This window comes from Bombus affinis, chromosome 11, assembly GCF_024516045.1.
Source record: "Bombus affinis isolate iyBomAffi1 chromosome 11, iyBomAffi1.2, whole genome shotgun sequence".
Taxonomy (NCBI): Eukaryota; Metazoa; Arthropoda; class Insecta; order Hymenoptera; family Apidae; genus Bombus; species Bombus affinis.
The window spans coordinates 8,674,620-8,694,322 of NC_066354.1; the positions used below are offsets into that span (position 1 = coordinate 8,674,620).

Here is a 19,703-nt window from a genome sequence, read left to right on the forward strand (position 1 = left end):
TAGATTTCGCCTTCATTTGGAGCTGCGGAGGAGATTATTTTGAAGATTTTTACCTTTGAACATATTATCGAAGAATATTACCTTAAATCGAAATACAATTTGAATATTAACAAACGAGAGTTTATCGATGATCACTTTAACGATCTGAAATAACGTTACCGCACGTATAATGAACGAAACCCAATCCATTAATTACGATACACATCTGTATGTGTGAAATCCATTTCGTAACGTATTAAATTTCAACAACACGCAACATACTAAAAGACAATTGGATTTCGATGCGAGAGCTAACATTGTCACCGACATAATTCTATCATGACGTCTTTAATGACGGAACATTCAGCCTGGTCAAACCGTGCGATTAATTATGCAAAAGTAATTAAACGATACGGTCACGGTTTCTCTAATAGTCTGTACGGCCATTTCAAGAAAATAAATTCATTTCGCTGATGAAATCGTTGAAATCGATGCGTAGTAAAGGCCTGACCAAAGCGCGCAATTAAATTTCAAGCGAAACAATTCCAATAATTGCGGTTTAGTTTCTATTTCGACTTTCGGTTTGAAATTTCCACTCGATCCGAAGAGAAAGTTGATAAAACGATAGTAGAACGTTGATAACAAAACGAACGCAAACACGACCACCTGCATCGTCCGTTTTTCTACGCTTCGTTGCCTGTATTCTCGAAAAATTCAATTCTATCAAAGCATCGGTGTATCAACATTTACAAAATAAATTGTAACGCGATATACGAACGCTATACAAGGTCGCGTTTTAAAGTGAAAAGATTTGCTTGGAAAATTACGCTGTCGAAAGTTCGTGAATGAAATTGAAGACGTCGACTGTCCAATTTGTAAAAGTTACTTCTTGGGCGGAGTGGTTAGCCTCTTAGAATCTTTTGAAGGGAATAAAATATAAAAATTTGGCAGATCTTGCCTGCGGTATAGCTGATCAGCTTCGCGATGCAAAGATTGCGCGTATTCTCGATTATTCTTCGAGACCACCTTGCAATCGCTTTTCTTGTGATCGAGACGCGCGCGACTTTCCGCATTTTCCACCGCTTTTCTTGTATCGTTCAAATCCTCCGAGTTGCCTCTCGGGCCTCTGCTCGCGAGGACCGCCATCAACGTTTAAACTGACGCTGACGTTTGTCTGGTTGAAATCTCGCCTGAATTTTGCCATGATTATGGTACTTTGAAGTTTGCCAATGATTTTACGATATTTCAAAATATAAACGGGAAGCTTTATGCATCTGGATTGTACTATAATTTCAGCTATTTTTAAAAGATCGATTTATATTTTTTAAATCCTCTTACGCGCATGCACATACACACACAAAATAGAATGAATATTATTGTGAATTTGCAAGCGGGAGTAATCGTTTTATAATAAAAATCAATGAAACAGTCGCGAGCTAAATTTATACAATTACATTAACAGCGTACAGGTTCGCGAACTAAACGCAAATTTTGTTAATCGATCTGCAATCGGATTTTCGCAATGGACTTCAACAGAGGAACTTGAACTATCCATTTAACAGAGCGCAAGCAGACAACGAGAGAACTTATCCTATTAGCTGGCGCAATTTTCCAGACTCTGCGCGGAAAATCCAGCTACCATCAATTCTATCTTTTTCACCGGGGCAAACCTAAAGGCGGAGATAAAGCGTTACAGACTGGCGAATACGGCGCTATGTCATACTCATTCCGCTTTCAAAGAACCATTCTCAAGAATATCGACACTGCGGCACCGCCAGAACGTTTAAGATTATTCCTTAAAGAACCGAGAAAAATTCACTCGAACGCTAAACGCCACTCTCTTTCGAAGTTCCGAAGCTTTAATCGTAAATTCGACTGCGAAAAAATCCAAAGAAATTTCCCATTCTCTCTGTCGCACAGCCAGCAATATCCTCGTTTTTCATTTATCGATTCGACGACGGTTCCAACCTCTTCGACTTCCTTAAACTCTCGCTTCCTAAACGCGTATCGAAATTTCGTATCTATCTCCGAGGCTTTATAGTTCGAAACCAGCCAAGTGCAACGAAGGCTGGTCCGATCTTGGTCCAAAAGTTTATAACAAGTATATGCTTCTCACTTGTCAAGGATAACAGTTTCAACTTCTCAAAGTCCTCAAAATCTTATCGGAGATCAACGAAACTTAGTACCTATACTCGTAACTTTACGCTTCATCATTGCCATTCATATTCATCAAGGTACACGACGTTAAGTCCGTTCTTGTATAACTTGTAGCACTTCGACAAAGCTGTGGTTCTCGTTCACCGACCAGGCTATGCTTCGTACTCGCGAACCTGGTGACACAGTCAACCGTTCAAGACGAACAGGATCGACATTTACGAGACTGCAGACTCTAAACGTTATTCATATTCATCGAAGTCCGCGAAACTAGGTTTGTCCTTGGAGGACTCGTATTGCGCCAGTAGAGCTTTCCTGGCCTCTTTTTCGGGGTCTCGCGGAGGACTAGGCAATATGGTCATCCTCTTGCAGGGCAGCTTGAACTTGCGATCCACGGGCTTGCAGCCAGGCATCACCGACAATCTACGGTTCGCAGGAACCGCGTCCATCCGTCTCCAAAGAAAATCCACCTCGCTTTTCATATCGTCTGGCATTAAATTTAATATCAGCTGCTGCCTCGCTGCGATCGCGTCGAACGCCAACAACTTCTCCATGTCCATGTCATCGATCACCTCGATCGCGTTTTTATAGAAGTCGATGAGGAAGTCGAGGCCAAGCTTCTTAGCACTGGACAGTGCCAGAAGAGCCGCCTCTTTCGCTTCGTTGCGGTAATTTTGACTGATTTCGATCCGAATGAAGAGATGTTGAGAATTTAACATCCACTGCTCGTTGCCTGCTTCCTGTCCCATGTCTCGAGCCTTTTTACCATAGAATCTGGCCAGATCGTAGCGACGGATGTCTATCAAGTATTTCGAGAACTCGTGAAACAGCCAAGCTAGCTCCAAAGGTTCCGAGGCCATGGCTAGCCTTCTAGATTTTAAAGATGAAACGGAAGAACGTTTAATATAGAATATTTAGTACGTTTTAGAGGAATATATATCGCGAAGGAAAAAGAAGAAACCTGCGGTAGGTCTTGAGAGTTTCTTTTCTATCGGTCGCTTTTAACCAGCCAATGTCGCTGTCGCGTGGTAGCTCAGCAACTCGAATTCCCAGATGATGTTTCAAGTATGTTCTCTTAAGTTGTCTACTCTGTATCTTCGATAAATCGCGGGTGTCTATGTAGGTCCACGCGACCATGTTGTAGAGCGCGTGCAGACACTTCTCCTTTAGAGGAAACATCTTCAGCGAGTACGAGTCGAACTTGTCTTTCACACGGTCCACCATTCTGAAAGAAATCGGATATATATCGAATTATTTTTTCACCACTTAAAATTCCTAGCTAGAATAAGAAATCGGAAGCTATTTCCGTTTTACTTTCTTTACCGCTTCCCTATCCTTTCCCTGAATTTCCGCTGCTGTTTTTCAAAAATTCTCAAAACAAGCTCGTTCTTATCATACTTTTATCACCTCTGAGTTATCCAGCATCTACGTTCTTCGCGGAGAAGTATTCGAGAAAATTTCTCAAGAAGATATCCAAGCGTGAAGAGAATTCGATTCTCGTTCACCAACGACTCACCCAAAAAAGGTGATGTAGTCTTTTCGCATTCTAATTTCGTGCAGGCGATGCAACAGGAAGTCTGCCTGGATAATGATAAGGTTCCTCCTCAGCTTCTTCTCATTCTCCAACATCTTCCTGTGACCCGGAGGTATGCATCTACTCTCGAACATCATCACGTAAAGTGGTCGTCGCATTCGCAACACGTTCTGCCTACGGATACCTCTCCGATAATTCCTCGATATCACTTGATGAAGCAACACGCTGGTCTCTTTATTGGGGGATTCCAGTTTCTCCGGATGTTCGGCCAGGTGTTGCAAAAATTCGTTATCGTGCGCCAGGTAACCAAGATATATGTGCCCGAGGATACGCTGCATCCTTTTGAAATCGGCTTCCGCTCGAGCTTCAGGGTAATTCACTTTGAACTTTGTTTGTTCCTCTTCTATGCCTAGAGAATAATATAATTCTCGATTTTCGCTACTTTTTAAGGACAAGGGAGGGTAGTTTACTCTGATTTATGCTACGTATCTTAGTAATGGAATGATCATTTTTACGCTTACTATGTAAATTCTCATTCATAGTCGTACTATTTGTACGGTGTTCGATTAAACATCTATAAAAGTGTCTAGAAATAATTCTGCGAATCGCGATGAACATTTCGTCACGAGTGGAATAGAGACGAGAAATTGATCGTTCGAAGAATCATCGTGCTACCTGCGTATCTACACCGTATCGCATGGGATTAAACGTCGGCCGGAACAAGAGACAAAAGCGTCGCATAAAGGCGACCGACTCTTATTACAGTCTCAAATGAAATCCCGACAGACCGTGTTTGCTGAGCCAGTGAAATATTCCCGAGATAGCATGGCGGACTAAAATTTCGAGCAAAGCAGGATTGATTACCGCTGCATTAAGGTAGAATCAATTATCTTTTTAAAGTGTTAGTCAAGGTTCCACTTTTATCACTTCCGCATTCGCGTTTCCTGATTTATCAAGACGATAGAACGCACCGGGTATCGTTCGTTGAACGTGGTGAGAACAACGCCAGCGGCAAGTTGTTGCAGCCACCGCGACGATCAAAGGAAAAATTAAAACGTTTAACGAACGACATTATGCTCTAACGAGTTTCTGCTTTTCAATTTCCTCTCTTTATCCTCTTTTCATTCTTCTGCTCCTTTTTTTTTTTTTTGTCACGAAAAATCATCTTTCCGACCGAAACGAAAAGTTAAAGTCCAATTAGTACGCGAAACGGAGAGTCGAGTCGACGAGCAGAGCGAAAGCTGTTAACTCTGTTCGCCTGTGGGAGCAGGTTTGCTGCGAACACTGAAACCCTTGAATCAGGAAGTTGCAACACAACTTAAGAATTATACTCGCGCTGCAGTTTTGTCCGCACATTTCACGCTGCTAAATTGACTGCCCCTAGCGTTCTGAAGTTTGCCAAACATCTATCGAGACAGATACTTTTAAATCCTATTTCAAGCTTATTTATTATAATACTTGTAGCGGCACTCGACAGCAAGCTATGACCGGACGACGATAGAGCAGTGGTTAGTTTGCGTCCAGGCTTTCAGGACATAAATTAAAATATCATACATAAGCACAGCGCAACAGCGGCTTAAATTTAAGGCACAATAATAATCTTAAAAAAAAAACAAAAAAACAAAAAAAAATGTAATAATGCATGGCTACGTCGTACCGTCGCGTATCGGTACTTTTGCCTGTACCACCCTACAATTAGAATTCAGCGTTTATTCTGGAAAAAAAATCATGTAAAAAACAAATATGTAAAAAACCTGGAATTAACAAACAAAGTTAAAAAAAAAAAAAAAAAAGAGCAGTGGTTAGCGCCGTTGGTTACGAACGTTCAAGACCCAGGTTCAAATCCCGGTAGTCCCATTTTTTCTCCACGATTTCTAACTGAGAAGAAGCCTACCCGGTGCGCAAACATAAATCTCCTCTCATACACCAACAGCAGTACCTATCTCGGCCTATATAACAGCAGCCCTATGAGGACCTATCCACCTCATACTAATCGTTAAACTTCTTCAAACTTATCAAATTTTCCTACTCAGCTTTCCTATTTCTAAAGAAATTATCGTACATCGTTCATCCTTACCTGCAAGCTCGTCCACTTCCTCTTTGAGTTTCTCGATCAGCAATTCTCGATATATCTGCAGCTCTCGTATCCACGGAGAGAGGAGTTCGAGCGTCATAGGTTCGGTATCCAAGCCGATACAGTCCTCGATGGTTTCGTTACCTCGCAATATCCCATGCTGGAAGAACGTAGTTGGATACTTCTGGTAACCCTGATGGGCGTGTACCAAACTGTGTTCGAAGTCGCCGATGTAAAATAGCGTCTGCAACTGCATGTGCTTCACATGGGAATGGGTCGGATCTGGAAATGAAAGCAATCTCGGGAAACAGCGAGTTAATTGCGTTTAAACGTCCAGCAGCAACTCAGCGCTGCTCGTTCGAAAATTAACTCTGCCATAGAAATGAACTTTGAGAACGGAAAAAGCTATGGAACGTACTCTCATGACTCCAAGTTACAGTATGGAAATCATTCGAAATATATATTCCTTGCCTTATGGTATCGTTGACAATAGCAATCTCGAAGGATGCTTGAAACTTGATATTCGAAGGAATTCGAATTTTCAAATACTCGGATTTCAAATTACGAATTTCTATGAGGAGCATCTTACGAACATTTTCTCAGAACGTGTAATATCTAACCTAATTTTAGACATTTCTCGGTGGTTTTCAACGCTCTGCGGAACCTAGCGTAATTAAGTTGCACTTTTCCGAGGCCAACGTATGTCCTAAGATCGTTTTGCTGGCCCTGTTGAATCGCCTTCTCGAAATACATCTCCGCAAGAGGGTATCTCTCGAGGCTTGACAGCCGGTAGCCCCATTCTCGGTAAACTATACCGTCCCTGAAGAACAAGGGACCCTCGTCGTCCTTCGTTTTCACCATCTTGCTAGGAATCTAATCTTCCTGGACAAGAAAACGAGAAATCGTTCGAAGAATGTTTGGCGTCGCAGTGTATTGAAGCTCTAACCTGTGCTTTGGATCGATATTGAAGTCAGAGAATTTAGAAGAATCCGTATGGAGCGCAGAAGGCTGCTCTTCACTCGTGAATTTTGCACCGTGGATTTGGAAAAGAGTGATCGGTTGCGCGATCACATGTTTCCCGAAATCTTCGTAGCCGTCCGTGGAAGCGAACAAAAGCTTCTGTCAGCTGGTTCTGCATGATATCAGCCGATTTCGATACACGTGTGTAAGATGGTTCGTAGAATGATTCAAGCTATTGCATCAAAAAGCTCGAGTTTGTTCCTGTCCTTTCGCTTTTTCTTCGTGTTATTTATCGATATGGCAAATTGAAAATAGATGTTTATTAGAGTATTTGAAAAAAACGCAACATATTTTAAGGGGCAGATTTATCTGGACAGAAACAGAGCGTTTTGAAGGACAATATTGCTTTAATAAAAATTTATTTCCGAATGAAACGATACACCAGTGCACCTGTGATCCTATAATAAAGCACCTACAATAAAGTAAAGCAAATCTACTAATAAAAGGTTTTACACAAATATACTCTCGACCAACATTTCTTCCAGCCACTCCATTCGTTAAACATTTATAAGGGAAATGGACACGATTTGAAAATCGCCTTGAGTTAGATCAAAGCAAAAAGTTTCGTTGTCGGCGATTTTCGAGTCGCGCGAACGCGCAAGCTCCCTTTGAGTCGAGATGCAACGAACGGACGTAATCCGCTTTCGATTTTAAAATAGTAGCACGCACGTAAAGCTCTTTGTGGCATTAATTGTCACGCGCGTCGACGGATTATATCCGAATGACGGGAGAGGAATTACGAGCGTAGCTTTTCTTCCATTCTCTTCACCAATTTTAAAGTATCAGACCGCGCGTTCCTTCTTACGCCCTCCGTTTCACTGTGTCGTTTATCACGTTTATCAGCCACTACCGCGAAATATTAATGTCTAAATTATTTAATTATTTATCATTATTTAATTATTTATTATTATCGCGAAAGCTTTCGTAATAATCGCAACCTCGAATACTAAATATCTGTGTTTAAACTCGAGATAACGACAAACGTATTCGTTACAAAGTAAATTAGCGTCGTTTTACGTTTGTTGCTCAAAATAATCGTCTTTGATCCCCAAATATTGCGATCACGTACTTATCCGATACTACGTACTCAGGTACGTACGTCGCACTTTTATCGGGTCCTTCGATTGAATTTCTAACTGAATGTAAAATGTAATTAGTCGAGTATAATAAAGAAAGATATTTATGGAATTGTATTGCAGGATACTGGTGAAGCAAAGAATTTATTCAGATAGAGACGTCGAGTAATCGTGGACCATCGGTTTAGCTGTGCCCTCGAGATGCGGTGATGGCTTTGCTATACAGATTCGCGCAGCTGCCTGATAGCAGCAGCACGCGGGTCTTCTCTTTCGTCGTCACCAGGAGTGTGGTACGAGACCCTGAAAGAGACGTCACCAGCAAGGAGCTCGTCTGCGGCTTCCAGCGATGGTCCGTCGCATTTTCGCGTGGAAACAAGGTGATATATGTACAGGGTGGCAAACGTACATGTTCTTCCTTCAGCCTGATATTCCTGTTTATTTATCTCGATTCACGCGTTTATTAAATAGTCGTTGGTAAAATAATAAGGCGACGAGATAAACAGCAAAACGATAGGAGTGCAGATGAATTTAATTAATTTGGAAAGTAACACGTTGCCATCAATGAGAAACCAGCGATAAAATCGCGAATCGATCGTAGCTAATGAATCGGAACTATTTGAAGAGTTGCGCCCAGCGAAACAACCACAAAACGATCACGAATGTTCGTCATCTTTTCCCTCTGAAATACGAGGCAACTCTCTGGTTGCACTCGCATTTGCAATTCGTAATCCTACTCCGAGCGAGTCGTGGCGAAACATTTATTGCCACGACTTGGCTATTCATTTGCATACAAACATACGCGTTATTATTTCATTGATGGAACATGTAATGAATTCAATTTCTTTCTTCGACACGAACGAATATTTCAGTCACGATTTAAGCAACTTCGATCAAACAAATATCTGGTTTCTTATTCGAACAAACTTTGGAAATATAGGAGACAGGAAAGAAATTTTTCCGGGTCGTTAGCTTACGGTAAGCTTGTTTTCTCTTTTTTATCCAGCACCGTGTAGCGATAAAAATTCTCTAAACAGCAAGAAGAAACTAAACTCACAGCGTAACTGATTAAGCGCAGAATTCGAACGTGCACGCGAGTCATCAGACTGAAAAATCAATCGATATTGGAAAAGCTTGAATGCGATTAAACGTAAGGACCGATCGCTGTAGTAAATACAACGCGCGTAGCAAAATATGCAGCGATTAACTCGGTAATTAGATAACGATAATATCAGAAATTAACGAAGCGGCCGTTAATACTTCGCCATCGAGCAGCGAAGGCAGCGTCGCATCGCGTCGCGCATACAATCGCCGATTCTTTGGAGTCGTTGGACTGAAAATAAAAGAAACGTCCATTTCGATCGATCATCGCTCGTTCGTTCGATAGCCTCTGCAGGCTCGACAAAAAGCGGTAGTAAAATCGAATAAAATAATCCGCTTTTTAATTTCAAGAACTAAATTTAAAACATTGATTTTGTTGAAAAAAGAAAAGATAATAACGATGCAAATGAAGCAATTAAAACACTAAACTATCGATCCTTTATTATCCTGTATACAATGTATTTTTGCACCAAGTATTCGCAACAATTATGCGCACGTTTTCATAGTACGTATTAACATGATTGCACAGCGTCTATTTTCTCGCTGCAAATACCGATTAAGCGAAAGCAAATCTGTAGTTGACCTAGTTGTAAAATACGTGATGCTTTGATCCAACCGTCTACCACTTTGCATTGATCTCTGTAACAATGCTTTCCAAATTCTTTAGAAGCGCATAAAAATCAGCTAAAGAACGACCTACAAACTATTTCCTTCCAGACTTCGATTCGCTATCTATCTGAAGCCAAAATAACCAACTAAACCAACCAACGTAAATTCACTTAGAAATCTCTTTTCGTTATTTAGGTTCTAGGCGCGTATCTCGTATGGCGCGGGGCCTCGAGAAACCTACGGGTCTACGTGGACTTCACGTTCACCCTGCTGAATCGGGAACATTTCTCGATGAACGAAGGTTTCTCCGGAAAACGAGTGAAATTCACGTACGAGGCGCCTGCCCAGGGCAACCGGAACTACATCCCGGTGTCGGACCTTTACAGCCGAAACTTCGCCGACACGAACGGCGAGTTTCAACTGGAATTATCAATGGCAAACGTGAGAACCGTCTACATGACCGACCTTAAGATGCCCAGCAGCACATTCCCAGCTGGACAATCCAAATCTAACAAGCTGGAAACCGATTATTTCGCGTTCGGTGGCTTTGACTGGAACCTAGTAATTTATCCTAATGGAAACAAGGAGTTGGAAGGTTACCGTGGCCACGACAGTGGTATCAGCGTCTATTTGATGAGGATGAGCGGTTTCGATCATCGCTGCAGGGTGAGATACAGCGTGGCCTTGGGCGAAGGAGATCGTAGAATCGATTCGGGGCAGATCGAGGATCTGTCGGATGCCGAACGATGCGGGTTTGGCTGGCATACGCGTGTCAGATGGTCGGAAATCGCGCACAAAGGTGTGGTACGGGTATCCCTGGAGATGGTGGAAGCTAGGACCATCTGTGAAGTCGCCGTGCAAGCTCGAGGACCTTCGGTGCTACCAGCAACTCCTTGTTACGATCGTGACAAACAAGCCTGGATGATTCGAGCTGATTTGCATTCGGATACCGTCAGGCTACACCTGGTGTACAAGGATATTCACAACGTTCCGAGAAATCATTTGAGGTTGGTAATTACAAGGGAATTTGTAGATTCCAGATATCTGAGTACGTATAGTTAGCGTATAGGATGTCTGAAATTAATTGGTCTATGTAGACTAGCAGAGAGGAATTTCTGTAAATCGTACTCGAGATAATGCGAAATACCGTGGCATTGAAAAGAACATTGATTGAACAATTAATTTCGAACGGATCTTACTCCGTAATAATACTAATAAGTTTCTTGTAGTCAAGAAAGAAATTTCGGATCATCCACGTGTATTTCCATTCGAATCTCGATGACTTCTAACAATCCTCTTTCGAAAATAAGTACCTTAGAACTTAGAACGCCATCCTACCGCCATCTCTTATCTAATCTTGAAAGCTAAGTTTAAACGAAGTTCTATTAGAAACTTAACTTTCCTTCGTCAGGTACGTCAGTTGGTCAGCCTATCTACTTCGAGACGAGGAGCCCAGCACGGTGGCGATCAGTCTACCAGGTGCACCTTTCAGCCGCTATTACGCCCAAGAATCCGCAGACGAAGGTATCATCATGGAGACGAATCTTGACACGAACGAGGTGAAGGAAAATCACTGTCCTTTCCTCACGGACAAAGGGCAATTAAGGATCCGGCTGGAATGGAACGAGAGCCACTTGCTGTTCCAAGCAACCTACCACAAATACGACGACGTGTGCCGCATCCACAATCAGCAGATGAGACGGGAAATCGCCTCGCTGCAAGCGGAGAACTACAGTTTGGAGAGGCAGCTGTTCAGTTACCAGAAGAGCCTGGCGTACACGCAAGCGCAACAGCAACAACAACAACAGCATCAGAATCAGCCGCATCACGGTGGCCATCAGGCTCACCTGGAGAGATCCGCGTCCACAGACACCGAATATGCCTGACAAGTGGAACAACAGATGCACCCGAACGAGCTGCCAGCCGCCAGTTGTCGGCGACAATTGCCTATCGTGCACGAGGACGATCGTCGCGTTCACCAGAACCTGGTCCGGATGATGGATCGACGATTGAGCAACGTTCAGCTCCAGCAACGGCTGTACGAATCAGAGACGGTCTATCAGCAACGATACGGGGACGGCTCACCGCGTCAAAGTATCGTCGATCAGTCGTCGGAGCCGCCTTCTCATCCTCCTCATCATCGTCATCATCATCGTCTGAGTATCGTGCAGCAACCCAAGTCGGCGCGATCCAGCGTGGGCAGATCGGACAGCGGGTCGGATCGTGGAAACGATCGTTACTCTGGCTACTATTTGGGGTACGTCGGTCAGGCAGCGCACAAAAGACGTAGGACAACTTTCTGGGAGACCCTGACGGGTCTTGTGTGCTCATTGGGCGCTTTGGCTTCCAGGGCTGCCAAGATGGCCACCAGACGGGGAGAGCCACTTTGAAGAAGCTAAAACCCGTTCTCGCGGACCAGTGGACTGGTACGTTTTACGTTTGGGATCACGAAACGGATTACCAAGATACGGAGCTACGAATTGATGATTTATCGTGACACGTTGCGAACGCGTCCCGGAAAGAAGAACGTGACACGGATATGAAAGAGGGAGAGAGGCAGAAAGAAAATATTAGGGGGAAGTAGAGAGCAAAGATCATCGATGGACCAGTAGTACGACCAAGAACGTCACTCGTTTCGTATATTCGTCGTATTTAATTGCTGTATCTCGAGGGGTCGCTTGTTTCGAGGATGGAAGACTACCCCCAGCGGTGTCAATGTTAAATAGAAAAACGAAAAGAAAGATATAATGTTTCATGTTCCTGGTGGGCGCTATACAAGCTCGTGACCAGATTACCGATCAACTCGACAATATAGCAGATGGATGAGGCGAGCAGCGAGAAGAAACGACGGCGGCAAGAAAAAGATAACGTAGCGTGCGGACTCGGAAGGTATCGTTCGTACAAGGACAAGCGATCGATCATTTTTCGTCCATTTCTTTGTCGTTGGAGTCCGGTTTAAGGAAAAGAACAAGAACGAAGAGGGCGAATGTCTCATTCGGTTTGACCTTCTCGACGATAAGGCAGCTCCGGCCGAAGAAATTTCGGCTGAATGGAACCAACGCGACCTATTCGGAGCTGTTCTTTCTCGAGAATGGTGACAGGAGGAACCAGGAAGGTTGTTGACGTTAAAACAGCAAATCGTTCCGAATGTTGGTCAGATTTCACATACGTATACATACACGCATACACTTGGTAGGAATCAGAAAACCAAGAGAGGGAACCGAAAGAGAAAAGGGAAAGGGAAAGAGAACAAGGTCTCCCTCGATCGTGAATTCTATTATGCACGTATATGAATACAATTCTATCTACTACTTTGTCAATTTACTAAGGGAAAACAAAAAACAAAACAAAAAACCTATTTTCCTCTAAAGACTTTTTTCACCTATCGTCTACGACTTCTTTGATAATAAAGAATCCGTGCGCGACGTAGTCGTCGAGTCGTAACAGCGTAACTTATTATTACTGTAGAATACTTACACCTAAACGAATGCAAAGAAAAAAAAATTTAATAATAACAGTACTAATGAATAATAACTTAGAGTGCAGTCGATGTTACATAAACCGAAACTAGGGATGAACGAAGGACTCGATTTCTCGTTGCAGAGTAATCGACGTGGTACACTATAAACATGCGTCTTTACACTTCTACACGAATGTACACATATACGAAAATACACAGGCATCAACGTTCGTACTCGACCATCGGCTTTTTTTCAAAAACTAAAAAGCCAAAAGAGACCAGGGTAAAAAAAAAAAACGATGCGAACGATCCGTGTGAAATTTTTCACTGTCCCATCGGGTATATACGTTCGATTTATTTGTTATCGTGCGAAGAGTTCGTTGATTTCTTTCGTTAATTACCCAGTCCAATATATGTATGTGTGTCAAATCTATTTTTCTCAAAATTTAGCAATTTCGAGTCGCGCTAATCGTCGTTTTATCGATAAATCAAACTATCTGGAGATATAAGTACGCGTTGTAGACAAGACGATCGAAGGTGCAGTTTGAACCAGAGAGAAATTAACGAAGATACCCGTACAGAGTAAAAAGAGCCAGAATCAACGTGGCACGTGTAACGTTTACAGATCGAAGAGCTATCCGGTTTATTGGAAATGTCGAAAATATATATTCGTTTCTCCAGCCACTCTGGCAACGTTCTACTGTACCTTTGTACCATTATAGTGTCACCGTACGTGCGAGGTCTTCGACGATATTGCATATTTTAGCTCTTACGTCGCGCGCTTGTCACCTAAATTCTTATCGCCTTTCGTCGGCTACTCGTCATCGATGTTTCGATGTTATCCCGTACACAATTTTCAAATGGGACGCATTTTCCAAAAGACATAAGTTTATTGTCTTCTATTGTCCTTCGGGATCTCTAAAATTCTTCCGAATACCATATTCTTTTTATCATGGAAGTCGATCTTCGAGAAACACCAGTATCCTCGTAATCTCTGTGTCCCCTATCCCCAAAGAGTCGCCAACTCCTTGTGCTTCGTCGCTCCTAAATCCCAAAGCAGTTTGTCCCCGCTTCGATTCTCCTTTAGGCAAGAACAGATACTGGACAAAGCCCAGATCCACAACAAACCCACAAACCAGACAGATGTAGATATCCCTTCGTGCAAACTTTCCTCTAGCTACCAACAACTCCTACACTGTTCTTCCCCGTTTCCTAAAGTAGCTCGCAGATCAGTACCTTTCATCTTCTGCTCCAACTCACAGTATGGTCCACCTAGAGACAAGAAAATGTAATTCTGTATTACTATATCGGTTTACTTCGTACAATATTGATTTTCCTCGCAGTAGTAGAAGCAGAAATTCTACGACCAATTCGCCTGAAACCTGTCTTTTCTCGTCCTGTGTCTTGGTCCCGATATGACGTCCCATTTGAAGACATCGTATCCTGTTCTTATCTTCATTCCCCGTGTAATCGTAGCTGCAAATAACGGCGTACACTGAAACACATGTACGTGAACGATACGTGCACGTCGGTGTTCGCATCAGGCTACATCGGTACCGAGGACGATCGATACACCACCGTTAGTCCATACACCGCATATACGTTTAACAGACCACCATGAATCGTCGTGTACCGCGCACGTGTACCCGCAGGTGATTCGAGCTCGCTTGTACACACGAAACTCGGGTCCCGCGATGCCCGATTAAAAGCATGGACGCGAAAGCCGATGCCATTCCATGGAATCCTGGGATATCCCTAATTTCCTCCGGTTAGCTCTGTTGCCTGTGATCTTGATTCCAGACCTCGATACGTCTCCAATTTCATTTCGCCTTCGCTATGCACGTCCTTCTCACTTCTCGAAGTTAATAGATTTAGCTTGACTTTGGTGTTGCAATTAAAGTATTCGTGACCTCGAAGAAGTAAACTTCCGAGGATTACGATTTAAATAGATTTATGGAAATAATATATCGACGAAGAAAAGTTGTAATGCTCGGTCATTTTGATGTTCCAAGTATTTTTATTCGAAACGATCATAGAGTTTAGTTAAAAGAATGACAAGATTCGCGAAATTCGAATTGATGCTTTTAACCGGAAGCGACGGTCGCACCGATCGAGAAAATAATGCGTCGCATGAAAGTTGTATCCCTCCTGTGAAGTAGCGGAGTCTGTATACTTTGTATATAACTGTACTAAACTGTTGAAAAACTTTAAGAGTGAAAATTAAAGAAGAGAGCTGTGCCTACATATTATGCGCGATACGGAGAAAGGTTTCAAAGCGAATCGCACGATCGAGAACCTCGTCATTTCGTTTTAACGATAATTACATTCTGCGATTAGACTTTGACTCGACTGCTTCTGTTACGTTTTCGTGGAAACCGCGGATAATCTACATGTAATTCGTATAATTACCTATAATATTGCATACGTATATAATAATTTATATAATTCGTGCTATTCCGTCTATTTAAGTCGCAATAATATACAGTGTTGCTTTTTGAAATATTTACCATAATTCGTGTTACAATTTCAGATAAAGTATCTACCACGAAATGTGCTCTAGTTTCCAGTATAATCGCCATTTGAAACGGACACTAATGGTGGAAAAATTACTTACCACGTGTTCTTACTAACGATATTGTAATCTTCCACGGTAGGTCGAGCTTAGAAGCCGATAAGGCGAGTCTTGATGGGACTAGCGACGATAAAAACAATAAATAACTCGTTCCGTTAATTGCGTTTCTGCTATTTTTTGCGTCTATGAATCACTACTATTACGGAGGATTCTTCCTTCCGAGTCAGCGAAAATTTATTCGATTCCCAGGATAGAACCGGACTGAGATCTCCGCGAAATCCTATTTCCATTTTAATATCGCACCCATTTAAATTCATATAACCGTCAAGATTACCTTTGACCGTGTATCTTCTTCTAATCTCGCGATAACAAAGATCCAAAGTGTGATCGAGTTAGTAAAAAAGAATGAGGAAAAAACATCGAATTTGTCAGGATGAAAAGAAGATAAAAGAAAAAGAGAGAAATTAGAAAAATAACGAAACGATGAACGAGAGACACGATCGTGCGATACTCGATGATTCTACACCTACGGAGGTTGAGGATCGTCGCGATCTAAGTTTCTGTAAACGTAACAGAGAAGAAATAATAGCGGAAGCGATTCGTCGTGCAGCGCACGCCACCAGTATCCTCGATTCAAAGTTTTCTTATCTAGTATACAGTCGTGTGTACAGGACCACAGACGGGAATCGTCGACGTCAATGCGTCTCCGAAGCTTGTCACATCTCCCGCCTAACGGCCAACGATCCTCGAACTTGGTTCTAGTCGACATTAATTCAAAACAAAGAAAAAGGAAAATAATGAAACGATCTTTTCGAAACGATCGCGATTCGTTCGAAATATCGGCGACCAGGCCAAGTTGAAGGAATTTTTTATCGGCGACAAAAGACCGATCGTATCTAGTGTCATTGTATTGTTGTGTAATTTGTCAGATTTTATCGATCGTAACGTTCGCGTCCGCACAAATGCGAACACCTAAAGAAACGGAACCGTTTACAGGAATCTCTCGTGTGTCCCTCCTTGCCAGTCTAAGCTCTCCTGTTTCACGGTTTTCAATTTTCTATCGAAACGCTTGCGACAGGCGTGACAGCAGCTCTGACAATCGCACTTAATCCGATCGAACGATTAAATTCACGCGTCTGTCAGCGCGATAATCCCGCGATCTCCGCTTTGGCACGTTCTAATCGATGCGATACCTGATAAATGTTGCACGACACCTGGGAGAATTTATTAATGTCTGTATAACAAAGAATGCGTACACGTTTCAAGCTATTCGATAGTCGCAATAGGTGTGACTACATCGAAAGAAGAGGAATTCGAATAGCTCGAACGTGGAATGTTCTATCCAATATTCAGGATACGTAGCGTATTCGATATCTAGATGTTTTTAATATCTAGAATAGCGACAGCAGGAATTTCAGCTACAATTGGCATTCAATTTTCAGAGCTCTCGGCGACCTATGCCACTTTATAGCAATCTTTGTCCACACATTTTCCAAATAGTCTCATTCGGTGTCTAATTTTTCCTCCACGATAATTCAGAACCCTTAGTCACCTTGTATGTCATACGACTGTCTAGTTTATTCCAGTTTCTTATACTATATAGAAAATTACACGGTGTACTGTGCGAGTAAGGTAATACAACATTTGAATAATGTATAGATTAAGTGATAGTATAATTTGAAGACAAATTAACGAATAGCTTCGTTTTATCTCCCACGTGTCGTCGCATTAGCGAGCTCCCGAACACGCTTCGAAGTCCTCGTGCCCGCAATTCGGCTCGGCACTTCAGTCAATTAAACTCACTCTCGCGAGAGTCGGATGCGGGCCAGAGAAACGCAGAACACCAAGCGGAATTACATACGCATAACTATACACTACGATATAGTAGACACGCTCGGAATTTATCATCGGCATGTCGGCATATCAGTTGGGTCAAGGAGCCTCGTTTCTCTCTCTCTCTCTTTCTCTCTCCTCCTCTCCTTTCAATTTCCTTGATTCCATCTCTTATTAATGTATCTTCCAACCATCTTATGTTTTTTCTTATCTCTTATTATCTGCGATTTCTTTCTTCGGTTAGAGAGAGATCGTCTCGCGTCTCTTATACTTTTGCGTCAGCGCGGATCAATTGACCCTTTTTACGGAGATCGACGCGTGTTGCTGAGCGATCCATCGTTGAAAAACAAGCGAATAGATCGATGGTGCGTTCTGAAAAGATCGTTGTGGATTATTCATGCAGATTTTTTGAAACTTTTGAAATTTTAGTTTAGAATGAAAATCACGGAAATTGGGAAATCTTAAGCGATGGAATCCAATAAATGGATGGTCCCATAAGCTTTTGTTCGGGCTATGTAAATATCGGACATCAGCCTCTTATCCGTTCGCTCTCCGAACCTGAGCCAATATTGCTCTTGCCCGCTCCAATGTCGCATAATTAATTTTTGTCCATCGATATTCCGAGTCTGTAACTCTTTTCAACAGAGCCGAGGGTTGGGGGTAGGACGTTAATATCGTACCTGTTTCCAGGTTATCGGTTTTCCTTAAAAACCAGATATGAAATATGAAGCGTGTAACATATCTATCGTCAAAAATCCTGCAGAATTCGTAGATCTTATTATGATTGGGACCTGATGACTATTTACGAGATACGCTACATATATATGCTACATATACATCGCGATGCCCTTTCCTTCAAATTGTCGCTTCATTTCCTAGAACTTTTTACCTTTTATGTTAAAACACTATGCTGACTATCTTTCCTTCTCTTTTCTATCGAAATCTATAAAACGATATTTTTCCGTACCATTGAAAGAACGCTCCATAACCCGATTGACGAACGATGGTGAATGATAGACAAAATTTCTGATCGAAACACCAAAAAGCCGATTTTTCATACAGTTCTTAATCTTCTATGTGAACGGAACCTTGCAGTTACATATGAGAACATCGTAGCGCGCTGACGGATGATGACACCATAAAACAATATAAATTCCCTAGTTCATTTTTGCGGAAAGGACCGCTCACATGTTAGTTCACGAACTACGATCGCCTGCGATGCGAGTTACTTTACTCGAAATAATTTTTCTTACAGTAAGTTGAACGATATATTTTTCCTGGTGCTCCTTCAACGGGAGCGAACGTCACGTTTTTTCTTAACGACGAAACTCTCTCCTTCGTGTTACGTGCCGATACTTTTCACACTATTATCCTCGCGTCGTTAGGCCTGGTGCAAACGAGCGACTTTTGTCGTTGCGATATCGCTGCGATCGTATATCTGTCTGCGTTGTTTTTAACTGAGAAAACAAAGAAAGACATGTGATTACAGCGAGATCGCAACGATAAAAGTCGGTCGTCTGCATCGAACCTTGTCGTATTTTCCCCCTGTAATAATTTTAATAGTAAACGAAGAAAAGTACTTGTTTGAAAATAAGATAATAATTGACAAGTGATAAATGGCAAATGACTTGCAAAACAATCAACGACCATTTGCATTTGTGTTTTTATGACAACGTCAGAAGCTTTCGGTCGTTATAATTGCACATAAAGAAAAAAGAACACCTTAAATATATATATATATTAATTTTTGGTGATATTCCGTAACACGACGACTCGAGGGAGTTCATCGAACGATCTAGTCGAGCGTTTCCTTTTTCAGCTTTTATCCTTGTCTAACGACTCTTTTTCGATTGATGTATGTTCGTACTTTTTACGCACGATGTAAACACACCTCTTTACGCAACAACCTTTTTCATGCGTGTGATCTATTTGAGAGAAAAAAGATACAAAAAAAAGAAAAAAAGAATAAAAAAAAATGCGAATGCAAAACCGTCATACGTTTCTCAGAGTTTTGAGACATATACTAATGTACTTAAACCATCTGTGAGTCTGCCTCGTCTTTTATAAAGTTCTTGCTATATTCAACTGATGGTGGTATTTATTTCGTTCAACCTTTCCATCTACGATTTAAGTATTAATCTTTATGATAAGCAGTCTTACAAACTACTGTTACTACAATTGCATGGACATCTATAGTGACTTGCTTTTTGCTTTAAAAAACTTACGTTCTCTTGTACTTCATCCGTTCGCATTCTATATTAGACAATTTAGGATGATATCAATTTTCGCAAAAA

At 42.0% G+C, this 19,703-nt stretch overlaps 2 protein-coding genes across 3 annotated transcripts in view; one reads left to right on the forward strand and one right to left on the reverse strand.

Moving 5' to 3' along the window:
- Positions 1 to 19,494, forward strand: part of LOC126921859 (uncharacterized) — a 116,769-nt gene extending 97,275 nt beyond the window's left edge. Inside the window, exons 3-6 of one of the 2 annotated variants that reach the window (XR_007712579.1) lie at positions 7,961 to 8,214; positions 9,740 to 10,551; positions 10,956 to 11,801; positions 11,895 to 19,494. Coding sequence is in view for 1 of the 2 variants with exons in the window: in XM_050733832.1 (XP_050589789.1) it covers positions 8,047 to 8,214; positions 9,740 to 10,551; positions 10,956 to 11,430 (1,455 nt within the window). In the remaining variant the exon portion in view is untranslated. Of the gene's footprint in view, positions 1 to 7,960; positions 8,215 to 9,739; positions 10,552 to 10,955 lie in introns of both variants that reach the window. The other variant, XM_050733832.1, reaches the window with a different exon arrangement.
- Positions 2,233 to 6,967, reverse strand: LOC126922328 (outer dynein arm-docking complex subunit 4-like). The gene is made up of 5 exons (XM_050734810.1): positions 6,362 to 6,967; positions 5,745 to 6,065; positions 3,650 to 4,076; positions 3,095 to 3,358; positions 2,233 to 3,003 (listed from the first exon to the last, which is right to left on the reverse strand). The coding sequence occupies exons 1-5, from the start codon at positions 6,600 to 6,602 to the stop codon at positions 2,376 to 2,378; spliced, it is 1,881 nt and encodes a 626-aa protein (XP_050590767.1). The 5' UTR covers positions 6,603 to 6,967; the 3' UTR covers positions 2,233 to 2,375.
- Positions 19,495 to 19,703: the final 209 nt, after the last annotated feature.